The sequence below is a fragment of the Borostomias antarcticus genome (genome assembly GCF_949987555.1).
Source record: "Borostomias antarcticus genome assembly, chromosome: 5".
Classification (NCBI taxonomy): Eukaryota; Metazoa; Chordata; class Actinopteri; order Stomiiformes; family Stomiidae; genus Borostomias; species Borostomias antarcticus.
In genome coordinates this window covers 31,106,539-31,122,608 of record NC_140238.1, presented here as the reverse complement: position 1 = coordinate 31,122,608, position 16,070 = coordinate 31,106,539, and the positions used below count along the sequence as shown (strand labels likewise).

General features: G+C 43.6%; 1 protein-coding gene across 1 annotated transcript in view; it reads left to right on the top strand.

Moving 5' to 3' along the window:
- Positions 1 to 12,593: 12,593 nt before the first annotated feature.
- The window catches only part of LOC311308821 (uncharacterized protein), a 4,222-nt gene continuing 745 nt past the window's right edge, over positions 12,594 to 16,070 (top strand). The window contains exons 1-7 of the mRNA XM_084437883.1: positions 12,594 to 12,639; positions 13,049 to 13,331; positions 14,074 to 14,275; positions 14,757 to 14,930; positions 15,185 to 15,358; positions 15,513 to 15,550; positions 15,714 to 16,070. The exon at positions 15,714 to 16,070 is cut by the window's right edge and continues 745 nt beyond it. Of these exons, the coding sequence (XP_084294009.1) occupies positions 13,058 to 13,331; positions 14,074 to 14,275; positions 14,757 to 14,930; positions 15,185 to 15,358; positions 15,513 to 15,550; positions 15,714 to 16,070 (1,219 nt within the window). The 5' untranslated portion in view covers positions 12,594 to 12,639; positions 13,049 to 13,057. The remainder of the gene's footprint in view (positions 12,640 to 13,048; positions 13,332 to 14,073; positions 14,276 to 14,756; positions 14,931 to 15,184; positions 15,359 to 15,512; positions 15,551 to 15,713) is intronic.

Here is a 16,070-nt window from a genome sequence, read left to right as displayed (position 1 = left end):
CAGTACAGGACTTCCCTGGATGACGTCACAACATTCTGTTTAGATGAGGAAGGGAGCACCATTGCTTGTCTAATCTTGTTTTGCATTACGTGTGTATGTGTTGGTTTACATTTTTTAACTTTTTCTCTTCCTTTTTTCTACCTCAGAAGCTTATGTCCCTTTTGTAACCTTGTTTTAATTCTTGTTTTTATTCTATGAAAGTATGAATATAATATTTACGTGGGCCATGCCCAAGGTCAAACAAAGTGTGATTTTGATGTCAGGTTCAAGTTACTTTGTTGATATATTTAAATGAAAAAACTGAAAAAAAGTTTCTATTTGGCCAGACAAAATCTATTTGAAAAAGTGCAGGACTGGATTCCTAGCTATACGAAAACGATTTATGTTTTAAATTACATTCTTTGTGGGATGTAACGATGGAACAGGCAAACACATGTAGCAACCAACACAATAAGCAATATTGGTTTGTCAATATTCAACCCCTTTCATTTCTGTTTTATGTTCATGAAAGTAAATGAATCACTGGATGTATGTAATGTTATTACTTACATACAAAATGATGATTGTGATGATAGTATTCCTAACGAAATCTATTTTTTCCAGAAAATAAATTATATATATGCCCTCTTTAAGCCCATCAGCATTTTAAAGGACCTATCTATCAGTTCTGTATTTCTAAATTGGCCAGCTTGTAACATTATGAGTCTCCTTTAGCAGCTGTTGACAAAAACAGTTGAAAAACAGTTTGTTCATGTCTTAATCCTATAAACCTATGGCTTCCATTCCTAGTCTCTCTACCATTGCCTTTCACATTTGCCTCTTTGCCTTCCATTGCGTTTCATGGCCTGTGTTGACTCTTCCTTCTGTGCCAATGGCAGCTTTAGGTACCAACTCCAGAATCTAGTGTGTGCATCTGGTGGAATACGAAACATCACCTTCATGCAGTGTTCTAGAATATAGGCATTCCATTCATTCTGTAAGCTAACAAAGGGTAGACCACTGTTCTGACCTACACACAGTGAGTAGTACCTCTATATGAGTGATGTACTAGCGCAGCACCCCTGTATTGTTCAGTTGTACACCTGCTTTTGTACTTGCTTCTGCTGTCCAATAAATACAAATCGTTGAACACGTATGACTGTCCTCAGTGTTTTAGCTGACATATAATGCCGTCACTGTATTACATCGTGATTTTCTATACCTTTTGAGGAAAATGTTTCTGTTTGGATGAGATGCAAAGCAGGCATAGATTTGAAGTACACTTCATGAATCTGTTCGACCAAATTAAGATTATTTTATTAAGGGATTAGGCCTAATAATAGCATGTTGCCATCTTAACTCATTGACATACAGCAAGGCTGAGTTCAGTAGGTATTTGTTAGGTTCAGATATACAGTAAGTGGGATGTAAACACAAATCAACAAGTGGCACAAATCATTTCAACTCTATCCATAACATTTCTACATCTCAACGTTCAATAAGTTTCACCTTCCATAACATGAGGCTGTTGTCAGATATGGGTACAGTATGGCAAAGTATGGACAGGCACAAGGAGGGGTAAGAGAGGAACTCAAGCAGATGCAGCAACGCCAGGTCTGCGCCTGCTCCAGCTTTGCCACATGGATGAATCTTGAGCTACAGCATATGCATGATACACATTTCCACATAACGAACAGCATTATGTTAATTCACAAAATCACAATGTAAAACTATATCGGTTGCTGGATGGAGGTTATTTGATTGTGTGAAAAAGCTGATCACCCTGAATTGTAAAGGATGACAGTGATAGATATCTGCATTAATGAGTAGGCCTATGTCACTTAGCTGCAATATGTCTCTGATCCCGTTACTTTTAACATCCACCACATTCCTTGTTTGTTATGCCATTTAAGATTTGATATAGCCGTACTATGTATTGGTTATTGAATTGCCTTGAGTGGAATCAACATTTTATTGAAAGCTGAAATAGTATCTTTGAAGGGTTGAATTGTATCTTCATTTCTAATAAAACTTCGGCTTGTCCCATTCTTCTTCCATCTCTGCAAAGAGAGAATAGATACGAATATAAGTACTGTTTTTATTTTTTCTGTCTTTAAAATTGCAACAAAATTATATCAAAATATTTTATATAGTTATTTGACACTACCTCCACTGGAGCTTCTTCTACCCATGAGTCCTACGAACGTCTCTCCTTTATTTCCTAGTGGGGCACACACACACACACACACACAGAATTATAAAGTAGTCTATATAAAAATACTAAATTATTATAATATCATATTTAGGCTTTACTCAAACGTACTTTTCCCACCCACTCGCACAGGTTGAGAGGCTCCTAAAATCAAACATAAGAACAAAAAAAAAGTATTAATCAGAACAATCCATAACAAGTGGTATATATTAATGACTTAACCGAATAAATAAGACGCATGACTAAATGTACTGTCAGATTCAATCATAGCCTCAGGACAGGAGCCGTTGCCGCTTACCTGAGCTTCGCCCCATCAGTCCATGGAACTGCTGAGATCTGGACCGCTTGATGATATCCGCCAGACGGACGACAACTCCTCTCTCCGATGGGTCCCCCTGCACCACCAACACACATAGACGACGCATATACTCAGTATTCAGTTCTGAGCAGAAGACTTAAAGAGACGAATTTAAATCTATATTAGAACTGAACAATTTTCAGAAACTTTTAAAACATCCGGAAAAAGGTGTGGTGTGCGGCTCGAGCCAACGTTCCCCTCGCGGCGCGCCACGGAGCAGAGTAGCTGTCCAAGGTTCAAAACCCTGGACCTCTAAACCCTGGACCTCTAAACCCTGGACCTCTAAACCCTGGACCTCTAAACCCTGGACCTGCTGCTGTGATTCAGACGCGCGCGCTTTTTACCGGCCAGTTCTCGACTGTCCAGATATCCGCCTCCTCACGGCTGGCTGGGGACCCCAGAGCACCGCCGTACACTTGCACAAAGACTGCGACCATTAGAACCACAAACTTCAAAACTTCCATCACCGCCAATTCCTGGTCTGCGAAATGCGCACGACCTCACTGACTCAAGAAGTGATGAAAATTATAAGCAATGTTTTTTTTCTTGGAAACACGAGATGTCTACCTTATCAAAGCAGGTCCCGTTCGTCGTTGAGTGAGTTGTATTTATACGCGCTTGCTCCTCCCCATCACAGTCGTAAACTCTGCATCTGCACTGGGATAGCCTGACGCATATAGCCTCCAGTACACTTGTGCGCCACTGGTGTGGGCAAAGAAGCTTGTCAGCCACCATCTGACCGATTCCCAACCATGATTGATGTGTTAATATGAAAATCTTTTGTTTTACAGGATCCTATTGCTCCCTGAACAGCCGTTCTTACGTTCATACGTGGATAAATCATATCCACACAGTCTAGGTAAGAATGTTCATTTTAGTTATGAAAACCAGGGGTGCATTCACGTCATGACTAACGTGAATGTCTGGTCCAATAGCCTAAATTGAAATACACACATGGGCTATTTGACCCCCGTGTGGGCCTTCCTCGCACCCTCCAATCTTATTGTGTCTAGGGGTGATACTGACATCATACGATATGCTGTATCCTACATAATTATCTATCGGATAGATGTGTCACATTTCCATTTCCCTGCAACTTAACACACACACACACGTGCACGACCCACGTACGCTTACATGTGCGCACACACACACACACACACACACACACACACACACACACACACACACACTTTTCTTGACCTGCATTTTTGTATTTTGGTTCTCATCCCCCTAAGCCAGTATTGTAGTCGAGGGTATACACACGTATACGGAGTATACCCACTTCTTGTTCACCTCTGATATAAAAACTGAACAATTTCAGAATATTTGCTGTTATCGTGTACCCACTTCCACAGTCACCACCACACCACCGCCCTGAGCCGATGGACCACTGGACCACTTTCTCAATCTAGGTGTTTTATGAGAGCGACAAGAACAACACGACAAACAACAACACAATCAACACAGATCCCATACGTCTCTGCATTCACCATACCCTCCGTCAAGCCCAACTGATTCCCTGCCTCATTCTCCCACAGTGCACTGGGGTCAGCGCTGGGGGTGGATGAGACCGCTGCTCTGCCTAGCTCAATTCCACCCAGGGCAGCGAGCCCGTTTGTCTGTCTGAGTACAGGTGGCTGACGACATGTAGTCAGGCTCTGACATTTAGCTATCTCATGTCTGATAAAGTGAATACGAGGTTAAGCATCTCTCATTAGTGCAATTGAGATTCTAAAGCAGGGTCAGGTCTGCTATGATGCATGTCTCTGAGTGCGTGGAAGTCTAACGCTTTTAAGCTTCAGTTGTAATCAAGCTTTATTGAAAATCAAATTCCTCTGAGGGGGGTCAGCAGACATCATCAGTGGAGGATCAGTGATGGATAGTAAGGGATACTTGAAAGACGGCACGACAAATGTACTGTTACAGTACTTCTAGCTGGTACCAAATTGCACTGAAGCTAACTGTTCACGCATTCAGGTGTGGCACAGTGAAAAAGAGTGATTTGCTTTGATGTATTTAGGAGTAAAGCAATCAAGGCTGTATTCAATCACATAGATACCATTTTGCACTATGAACAAAGAACCTTTCAAACAACCAACAAGGAAATTGTTTAGCTAACTAAAGTTAGCTTGCTAGCTCTGGGTCCAGTGCAGCGCATGAGCTCAATGTGAGCTAACCCAAACTGTTTTTCCATGCAGAATAAAATGAGTAAAAACATTGAACAGTAAATTGCCAAGGCAGCTTGCTTTATTAAGGGTGATTGGCCAAAAACATATACAGTACATTTGTGAGGTTACTGTGGGTTAATATGTCACTCCTAGAAATGGGTTTGTTGCACACGTTGGCATTACAGAGTACCTTCATGAAAGGACCAGGCAAGCCTGAGATTGAGCAGAGGAAAAACATACCGTAGTTATCAAGTTTTACTAAAAAGTAACATCTCAATTATTTCAAATGATTAATCTGTGATTTGAGCCCATTTCCTTCTCACTCTTTCTTTCTCTATCCCTTCCATCCTTCTCTCTATCCTTCCATCCTTCTCTCTACATCCTTCCATTCTTCTCTCTACATCCTTCCATCCTTCTCTCTACATCCTTCCATTCTTCTCAACATCTTCTTCTTCCTTCTTGTTATTACCTCCGCCCAGGACAATGTTATTACCTCCGCCCAGGGCAATGTTATTACCTCCGCCCAGGACAATGTTATTACCTCCGCCCAGGACAATGTTATTACCTCCGCCCAGGACAATGTTATTACCTCCGCCCAGGACAATGTTATTACCTCCGCCCAGGACAATGTTATTACCTCCGCCCAGGACAATGTTATTACCTCCGCCCAGGACAATGTTTTCAGTGACCCGTGTGTTGGTCTGTTAGTCTGTCAGTCAGCAGGATTGTGTAAAATCCAGATTGATTTTCATGAAACTTGGTGGAGCGTGGTGGCATGGGCCAATAAAGAACGGATCCGAATCATGGGGCACATCTACAAATAATTTTTCACTTTCTTAACATTGCCAATTAGATCAGACCACAGAGCACATGTTTAATACATCCATGGCTTGTTAACTTAATGTAATCAATAGCACGCTGGGAAATATTGATTCGGCTAGCTAGCTACCTAGCTATTTTGCGGGTATTACAGTTTTTCCCGATTGCTTAAACATAAAAATCAAAAGCAACACAGTTTGTAAAACCTTCCACTCAATGAGCAAAAGCTCAACCCAGATCATTACAACTTTAAGCACATTCTCAGCCTCACACTCTTTGTGAAACTCTACACACAGTGCTTTGAAAAACATTAACACACTTCTCTACAATAGACACAGAAATCTAACACGATGTCAGTTCTTTGCCATTCCTAAACACTACCTCTGAAATACCACACCCATGAACCAATAATCAAACACGGCCTTCAGGTGTGGAGACACTCAGGTGCTTAATTGTAAACTATCCAATCAGGTGTAGGAACTGTACATTCACGTACTGTAAACAAGAGTAGACCTGTATTGAGCTACACAGTTTTGCGAATGGATGTTGATGCAATCCCGCACAAATTCATCTTCATAGATGAGGCTGGGTTCAACCTCACAAAGACTAGAAGAAGAGGGAGAAACATCATTGGCCACAGAGCCATTTTGAATGTGCCAGGCCAACGTGGTGGTAACATCACAATGTGCGCTGCAATTTCCCAGAATGGAGTTCTCCATCGCCATGCCAACTTGGGTCCTTACAACATAGCTCACACGCTCACATTTTTAGACCAACACAACATTGTCACAGCAGGACAACAGATGGATGCAGACCAGATACATGTCAGATACATGGTTGTCTGGGACAATGTTCCTTTCCACTGGTCTGCTCTGGTCCAAAACTGGTTTCCTCAGCATCCACCATTTTCCGTTGATTACCTCCCACCATATTCTCTTTTCCTCAACCCCATTGAGGAGTTTTCTTCGGCATGGTGGGGGAAGGTGTATGATCTCCAGCCCTATGTGAGGATGCCCCTTGTGCAAGCCGTGAAGGAGGCCTGCAACCAAATTGATGAAGGATCTGTGCAGGGATGGATTTGCCACGCAAGACGATTCTTCCCTTCCTGTCTGGCCAGAGAGAGCCTTGCCTGTGATGTGGATGAGGTACTGTGGCCAGATCCAGCTAGGCGAAGAGATGATTAGGCGATGAGATTTTGTCTCAACAAATGTTGACTGTGTTCTGATTGCATCTTTCATTTTTTGAAAATCGTGTTTAAGCAATCGGAAAAAACTGTAGGACCGAAATTATTTAATCATGGCATGATGGCGAAGATCAACTGCTTTGAACTAGCTAGATTACTGCTGTCGGCCCTGTCATCTACAGTATCTACTGTACAGTAGCTAGCTAGTTAGGTAAGCTACATCAGAGATCACAGTGTAGTAAGCCGGCAGGCCAGGTATGGTGGAGCACAGTGATTGAGGTCGAGTCAGGCTGCTACTACGTGCTGTCGTGCACTCATTCAACCCCAAAAAAGCAAAGAGAAACTTTCAACAAAAAGTAGCTGGTTCTGCAAACGGCCTTCCGACTCCCCCAGCCGAGCTGTGTGGTACCGCTGTGCGGGTTCTGGGGAGTCCTGAGACTCCTGTTTGCCCCTCCGGCTGGGCTTTTGTGTGGTTGTGACTCATTAGCTGATTGCCGCCAGCCGGTGTCACAGCAGTCTGAGGTTGATGAGAATCACCTGCAGCTGTGAGACAGGGTTGCCTGGGTGACTAGAAAGGACCAATAGATGCCCTCTACCACCTGCCCACGCTGTCCATGGTGCTGAACCAGAGTTGCATATGCTGCTGTGGTGGCTAGGGGTGTGGTGGGCTGATTGCGCAGTCCGTGGTGCTGAACTGGGGTTTGGAGCTCTGAGGCGGCCTTCAAGAAGCGCCCCCCGTGGTAGCCTCCCGCTGACCCTCGGTGGGGTGGATGCCACAAGAGCCAAAGAGATACTGTTCGAACCCTGCTGTGTCAAACCCAGCTGCCTGCTCATGACCTGCAACGGTGATGCATCACCAGTATATTTTTGACATTTGTCACTTCTAAGTTTCAGTACACTGATGTATCTGCACATGCTGACGACTTGCATCATGGGCCGAGGTCTGCACTCGCCGACTGCGCTTCTAGTTTCACTTTATTTTACTATAGTCTCTCTCTCTCCAACATATCCAACATGTTCCCTTCCCTCTCTCTATCTCTTCATCTCCTCTTTCTCATTCAGTCTCTCAGAGGTGAAGCAGAGCTGATACTTGGCCCTAGTGGGTCGGTCTCCGTCCTCAGTAATATCACCACTTGCTCATGCTGGTTCAGCACGTTTAGGCACAGTAGGGAAATGCCAGGTCCTGGTCACACATTACAGCTCCTGAGAGAGACACAGAAAGAGAGACGGGCAGAGAGAGAGATAATGAGAGAGATTAAAGCTAGTTACTGACTCTTACACGGCCACCAGGTCACAGATAACTCTCCTGGACATTATTAATTATGTTAATCACTGGTAACTACCATGGGAGTAGTTTGTATGGTTAAGTGAATGAAGTACATCAATGTGATTTGGGGTTACTATTACATGAAGTTGTTTGTGCTCAACATGCCTTGTCTTTGTGATCTTTTAAAATAGTATTCAACCTACAAAGAAGAGGCCAATCTTCACTCCTTGGTTTTATCTGTGGTCATTGTGGCCAGTGACGCTCTCACCAAGACACCAATGTCATCTGTCAGAGGAGCCATCCTTCCTGGTCTCCTCTTCCCACCAGCGCCCTTCAGATCATCACCTCAATCAGCCTGTGTCTGATTACACTCCTCTCATCTGCCCCTCCGTTTCCATCGACCCTTCCCCCATCCTCCTCCATCCCTGCGAGATCAGGCCGTCGCTCCGTATACAGCCAGGCGCACAACTGCTAGATCTCCCAAATGCATTCTTACGTCGTCCATAGATGTCTTCATGACAATACCAGCCCCATAGTCAATGATGCATATCGATGAGCCATGCTGATGTGGATGCTCTATTGTTGTGTCTCTCATTAATCTCACATAATGGGATTTACCCATCATCTTGTGCTTTCCTCAAATAAATTATGACTGCTTTTTTCAATTACTTTACAGAAACAAACTCTCTTACTGTGCTAGAATTTACTTGTTTTTTTAAAAGCGCAAAGATATTGTCCCCATTCTTTCTGTTTCTGTCATCTCTGTAGATTACACACTAATGAATTCTGATCAGAAACGTAACGGGTTGGTTTCCTCCATGATTAAATGATTTAATAATGTATGTGTGCGACATGGTGTGCGTGTCTACTAGGCATCTTTCCACTAAGGCGCTGTGTAACGGTGACTCGGGAGCACTAAAACATAACTAACTGCCCTCACTTAGAATGCCTTTGTAATTGCTATGGATGCGATTCCATTTGTCTTCAGACTCGAGGGAAGGCCATGTGGAGTAGCCTACATACACGTGTTTTTTTTTTTACTGTTATTTCTCCGTTTCTGTCCTTGAGGATCTATAAGGGTTTAATTTGTGTTGAAAGGACTGTGAAGAGTACTGGAACACAGCTTTGGCCTCTTTTCTCTACAGATGTAGTGTGTGTGTGTGTGTGTGTGTGTGTGTGTGTGTGTGTGTGTGTGTGTGTGTGTGTGTGTGTGTGTGTGTGTGTGTGTGTGTGTGTGTGTGTGTGTGTGTGTTCTTAAGTCTATACACCAGTGTTTCGCACACACAGATGGGCCGGATCTCACACCCTGCCAGACTGAGACGCCTATACCTTATGTAGAGATGATCTTTTAAACAGCGGATTACCCAGAAGACCAGCATTCATACTCCCTCTATGATCAGCTATCATCAGTGTGCCAGACTATTGACCGAATGAATGGTGGTTTGTGAACCAAGTCAATATGTTTCCACTTAACTGTGACAGTGAAACCTGAATTGTCACGTCTGAGGATAAGCAGTATTTATTTTCACATCACACACTGGACTGTCATTATTACAAAGAGTAAACGAATGACCTGCGTGATCATGTTGATAATTCATGTTAACGTTCTTTCCAACTGACAAATGATGTAAGGATGTTATAGTAAAAGTTATTCAGTCCTGGTTTCATATTGCTATCTAAGCTATATGACAAAAAACATTTTATCCTTTCTAAATGTTATTTCAAAACCCCAAGCATTTATTTTTATGTATTGTCAAACAAAATGAATTCTGCAAGGGCAAGCTTTCTACAGTAGTAGGGCTGCAACAAACGACTATTTCAATAGTCGAGTAGTCACCATTTATTGAAACGATTAGTCGACTTGTCGTTTAATTTACTTCTTAATTTTTTTTATTTTTTTTTTACAACGATAACTGGGTTAATGTCATGAATATAAAATGTCTCTCATGGTATTTAGCCATCAGCTTTAAATTTAGCAAGACAAGAAAGAACAAACTTCCATTCAAAAATGCTTGTTTTACCATTTTGTCCTGCTGAGTGAACTCTGAACGCTATCCCTCAGGCTATCCAGACGACAATAACGACAATTAAATTTGTTGCCGACTATTTGTATTGTCGATTAGTCATCGATTAATCGACTAATCATTGCAGCCCTATACAGTAGAGTGTGATGAGCAAGGGTGTTGTTTAACAATAACAAAAGTATCACAAACCACTGACAGATATTTCCTGTACTATAGGTCTGGAGCTGGGAGAACTGATGGTCACATAATGATAGTGAGGGGCATCAGTAGTTTTGGTTTATGGAAACAGCGGGTGGGTGATCCTATACTAGTGTCTGGGGTCTCAAGCAGCCCCTCTTCTTGTTTCACAAGCCTTGACTAGTGTCTGGGGTCTCAAGCAGCCCCTCTTCTTGTTTCACAAGCCTTGACTCAAAGCGTACATTCATTCCTGCTAACCTCAAAATAGACTGGGAGTTTTCACCATTTATTCCATAGTAGGCTAAGAGAGAATTACAGCTGCTGGGCAGCATTGAGTCAGGGCCAGGTGAAACCGCCAGGAGGGAGGAATCAGTGAAGCCAGTCATCAGTTTGATTACAGTCAGCTGCGACGACGGGCGAAAGCACGCCGGGCCCGTGCAGAGGTGGAGGGGCATGCAGATGAGGGGGAGGGGCATGCAGATGAGGGGGTGTGAGAACGCGCGCCTGCATCAGGGGAGACAGGAGGAAAATCAGGGGAGGCGGGGCGCTAAGCTGCCGTGCGTAGGTAATGCGGGAAGGGCGCACGGAGGTCGAGGGTGGAGGTGCGGGAACCTGAGCTGTGTTCGGAATCGCTCCCTATTCACTATATAGTGCACTATATAGGGCGTCAGCCATTTTGTTTGTAGTGTCCGAATTCTCCACGGAATCTTCATTCAGTATATAGTCCACTATTTATTACCCACAATTCACCTTGATTTGCAGGGAACAGTGCATGTACCCTACATTTTCACCGTTACCTAGGTAGTTCATTACATGGTGAACCTTATATAAGGAATAGGGAGTGAGGGAACGAGGGAGCGATTCCGAACACAGCTATAGAGCCTCATTTACGACTTACCCATAATGCTGTTGATTGATGGAGAACATTTTCAGCTGATTCCATGCTGTCTCTCCTTCCAGTGTTAGCGACATGCTAATGCTAGCTCAATGCCATAGAAACAGCTATAGCGTTCAAAGAAAACTCACTGTAACACTCCACAGTGCACCCAAATCAAATGGGGGCAGATGGAGGACACTGTCGGGGGCTCATTTGAGTTTTTATACCATAATTTCTTAAGTCCAACTGTCATTGAACCCATGTGTTTGTTCGGACCTATATGTCTTTCTGTAAATAGGGATGGATGGCTGTTCCATCTATCCGTCCGTCCGTCTGTCTGCCTGTCTGTCTAATCTGCTCCATGCATGACAAACTGTCTGGGGTTTGAAAAGTTTTGGGCTTGTCTTGCCAATTGCAGATTAACTGCATCTATGCTCAATCAGTGGCCAATCAATCAATTTGGCCAAATGTAGTCCTTGGCGGGGGTTGGGCGGGGTTGACAACAGTGACGTCTCTGATTGGTGGCGCTCTTGCTGTTGCATTATAGGATTGTGTTTTTCTTCTTGAGGAAAATAGTTTGAGGGGGACAGAATAAGGACAGAATTTTTTTTTTTTTTTTTTTAGATATTCTGGAAATTTTTCATGAACATTGGAGATTTTTTTGTAAGAATTTGCAGCAGCTGCATACAGTAGCCTACTGTTTACAGTAAAACATTTTGATGCATTGTGGGCTCAATTTTTTATGTTTCAAATATCTGTGTAGATCGTCTGAAATCTGAAGATGCAGAGTAGCAATTGTGGTGTCAATTGACCAAAAATATGGGAGGAGATGGGTTTGATAGATTTACAGTTTTTGAGACAAAAGTGTGAGTGATGGACTTTATAATTCCTGCTAGCTCGAAACATATGGATGTTTCTACTCACTGGGGCCTACATGTTGGTGGGGGTTGCAAAGTGATTGCACGTACAGCTGATTTTAATGATTTTCTTCTAAAGTTTTACACTTTAGATGGCTGCTGTACTGCCACCATCAGGATTATTGGCCCACAATGCCAGTTGAGGACTTTTGGCACAGGACTGGACCTATGTTCAAGGTTTGGTGATTTTTCATGCATGGGAAGTCAGACTTCCTAGGAAGATTCAGAAGAAGATTCAGAATATTGGCAAATACAAGAGGGACCCACAGCTGAGCTGCTCAGTCCCTAATGAGGAGGTAACTCTGCTCAGACTGTTGTCATGCAAAATGACATTCAGCCCCCTCTGCTGGCAGGCTGTGGGTACGGCAGCTTCTCCCACCAGACTGCTCGTGCTTTCAAATTTCCAAAACTGTTGTGGATGACTATCATACAAAGATAGACTATTAAATAATTACGTTATTTACTGAAGAACTGTAAGTAAGAAACCATTCCTGGTGGGTCAGATGTCCAGGGTCCTCCAAATACGTTTGTTACTATGTTGGGTCTTATAGGGTTAAATATTTAGGGAGGAGAAATGGGCCGTTCTGCTGAAGTGAAAGTAAAGTTACTGTTGTAACTCACAGACAACGCAGGCCAAAATATATATCGACTCCAGGTAAGTGTAAGGAAACAAATTATAACGATTTTGATGAAAGGACAGGGAGTGAGTGAGGCTCTGACGGAAGGAAAGAGGTCCATATGTGTTCTCTCTCTGTGTTTACACTGTGCTATTTTTATCTCCGAAAAGCACATTTTCCATAGGCCTACCCCACCCATACTGCACCACTGCGCACATTCAACCTTTGTCCATTCCTTTTAGATACATGATATTGAGTGAGTGCACATGTTTACAGTGAAGTATAAGTTTCAGTCGGCTCAAGAAACCAACATTATGACTCTATATAGCAATGTAATAACTGATCATTTAGACATTGTGTAGATGGCGTCTTGACAGTACTCTGTGTAAAACTTTAAATTTGTTTGATTGTTTGTTTATTTGTTTGTCTGTCTGTCTGTCTGGTCAGTGATCTACAATGGCAACCTCCACCAGAGAGCATCTGCTGGCAGTGCTGGAGGATCTTGTTAGCGATGAGCTGAAAAGCTTCCAGTGGTTCTTGAATAAGAAGATCCTGGAGGGTTTCGACCCTATCCCCAAGGCCAGACTGGAGAACGCAGACAGACAGGACACGCTGGACAAGATGCTGCAGGCCTATGGAGACGACGGATCTGTAACAATCTCCTGTGACATCCTGAGAAGGATGGGACAAAACCAGCTGGCTGATAAGCTACAGCCAAGCAGCGAAACAGGTCATTCAGAGCCCTGTCATTGCATGTCATGTCAAAGTCTTATTCAACTGCCCATGGTGGCCAACTATGACTGATCTTTTAAAAAATTTTATGTCAACTTTATTAATCCAGGGGAACCCATTGAGACAAGGTCTCATTTTCAATGGTACTCCGGTTACATAGCATTACAGGCACAAAACAGCAACATATACAAAAGCCAACGACATACAGTACAAACAAACAACAACAAACACACACAAGACTCGACTTTATAGTCCAGTAGATTATTTTTAAAAGTACCCAAGGTGACTGAGGCATCCATTTTGAAAGATTCCTGGAACTCGTTCCGTGCCCCAGGAGCACCATAACCGAAGGCGGTCTTTCCTAATTCAGTGTTGACTCGAGGGACCTCGAGAACCAACCCGTCTCGAGGTCCTATCTGCGAGCACACGATGGCTCTTATCTTTCCCAATGAAACGATTGAAGATTTTGAACTGGTCTCTCACTTTATAGGGGCGGCTGTAGCTCACGAGGTAGGGCGGGTCGTCCAGGGGTCGGCGGTTCGAATCCCGGCTCCTCCTGATAACATGTCGAAGTGTCCTTGGGCAAGACACTGAACCCCGTTGCTCCCAATGAGCAGGCTGGCACCTTGCATGGCTGCTGCCGCCATTGGTGTGTGAATGAGAAGCCTTCATTGTAAAGCGCTATATAAGTGCAGTCCATTTACCGTTAACTTTCTCTTTCTGTCTCTGATACTCAACAGATCATTCCCAAATGGAGGAGATGCGACGGTACTTGTCCTCGGGATGTTTCTCCACTGAATACTTCAGCCCTGACCAGTGGCCAGTTCTAGTGTCGGTGTTGTTGGCCTCGGATCTGGAGGTGTTTGACCTTAGAAAATACTGTGCATCGGAGGAGGGGCTCCTGAAACTACTGCCTGTAGTAGATGCCTGTAAAAAAGCCTGGTATGAATTCATTTTGGATCAATAAACAATCACAATACACATCTGATCTGTAGCTTTAAGTTGAATTGTACTAAAAGCGCAAATTGTACATGCTTAGGGCCTATCAGAATGAGTTGCTAGTGCTTGTACTGGGGTGGGGCTTAGGCTTGATTGTATATAAAGAAACTAAATACTACATGATACTCAATGATCGAAGGGTCAGTGGTTCGAATCCCAGCTCCGACTGTCCACATGTCGAAGTGTCCTTGAGCAAGACACCTAACCCCAAATTGCTCCCAATGTGCAGGTTAGCGCCTTGCATGGCAGCTGCCGCCATTGGTGTGTGAATGTGTGTGTGAATGGGTGAATGAGAGGCCATTGTAAAGGGCTTTGAGTGCCGCTAAGGTGGAAAAGCGCTATATAAGTGCAGTCCATTTATCATTTACATGCATATTATTTGGGCTGAATTCTAATTATTTTCTTATTTCAACATATCATCTAGGCTCAATGGATGTAATCTCACTGATAGATGCTGTGAGGACCTGGCTCGTGTCCTCAGATCAAAGTCCTCCCGACTGAGAGAGCTGGACCTGAGTAACAACGACCTGCGAGATTCTGGAGTGAAGCATCTCTGTGCCGGATTGGGCAACCCTCTCTGTAAACTGGAGACGCTCAGGTCAGCTCACTAAGCCTACTCAGATCAGGCTGTGATCTGATCAGCTGATGAGGTTGTAATCTGGTCAAATCGAAAAGGCTACAGTTGAACTACAACGTCAAAGGGCCCATCATTTCCTGGTGCAGAGCAACCCAATCATTTTCTGGTGCAGAGGACCAAAAGGGGTGTTGTGTCATACACAGCTGTCATTCTCTCTTTTTGCCACATGGGGTCAGCAAAGCGCTTTTCAACTTGTGTATCAACTCCCCCTGCAGGTTGTCATGCTGTGGAATCGGTCAGGAAGGCTGTGCTTCTCTGGAATCAGCAATGAGGTCAAACCCCTTCCATCTGAGAGAGCTGGACCTGAGCTACAACCACCCAGGGGACTCAGGAATAGAGCTGCTCTCTGCTGGACTGGTGGATTCACGCTGGAGACTGGAACAACTCAAGTAAGCAGAGAGAGAACATCACACTGCATGAATAATAAATCAATCTTGTGTATTTGTCATATTTACATAATGTGATATGGGTAATATGCATGTGTGTCTGTGTGTATTTGTGTGTGTATTGTTGATTAATTTATGTTGGTTTTCTATTTTACAGTGTCAACAATTGTGGAGAGTACTGGTTTATGCAGGCTTGTGAGTTAAAAAAAGCATCCACACAGATAGCTATGCTATCTTATTTGTAGTTGTCAAATCACCTGGTAAAGACTACAACTCATGGAAGGTGTAGATAAATGAAAGTGAGTGACTCAACATGATGATGACTGATAATGATGGTATCTTGGTCTCATCCCAACAGATGTTTGTAAACTCACACTGGACCCCAAAACAGCCAACAAATGCATGTCTCTGTCTGAAGATAACAGGAAGATCACATGGAGTAGCGAACAGGGGTACCCTGATCACCCTGACAGATTTGACCCCACGTGGCAAGTGCTGTGTAGCGAGGGTCTGACTGGCCGCCACTACTGGGAGGTGGAGTGGGGTGTGAAGACTGCCTTTATTGGGGTGACATACAAAGGAATTGCCCGGAAAGGAACAAACGATGACTCTATGATTGGGAAAAATGACAAATCATGGCTTCTTCGAGGTTCAACTCATAATTATCTTGCCTGTCACAATAACAAAACGGTCATGCAAGCCCCCTCCAACAGCT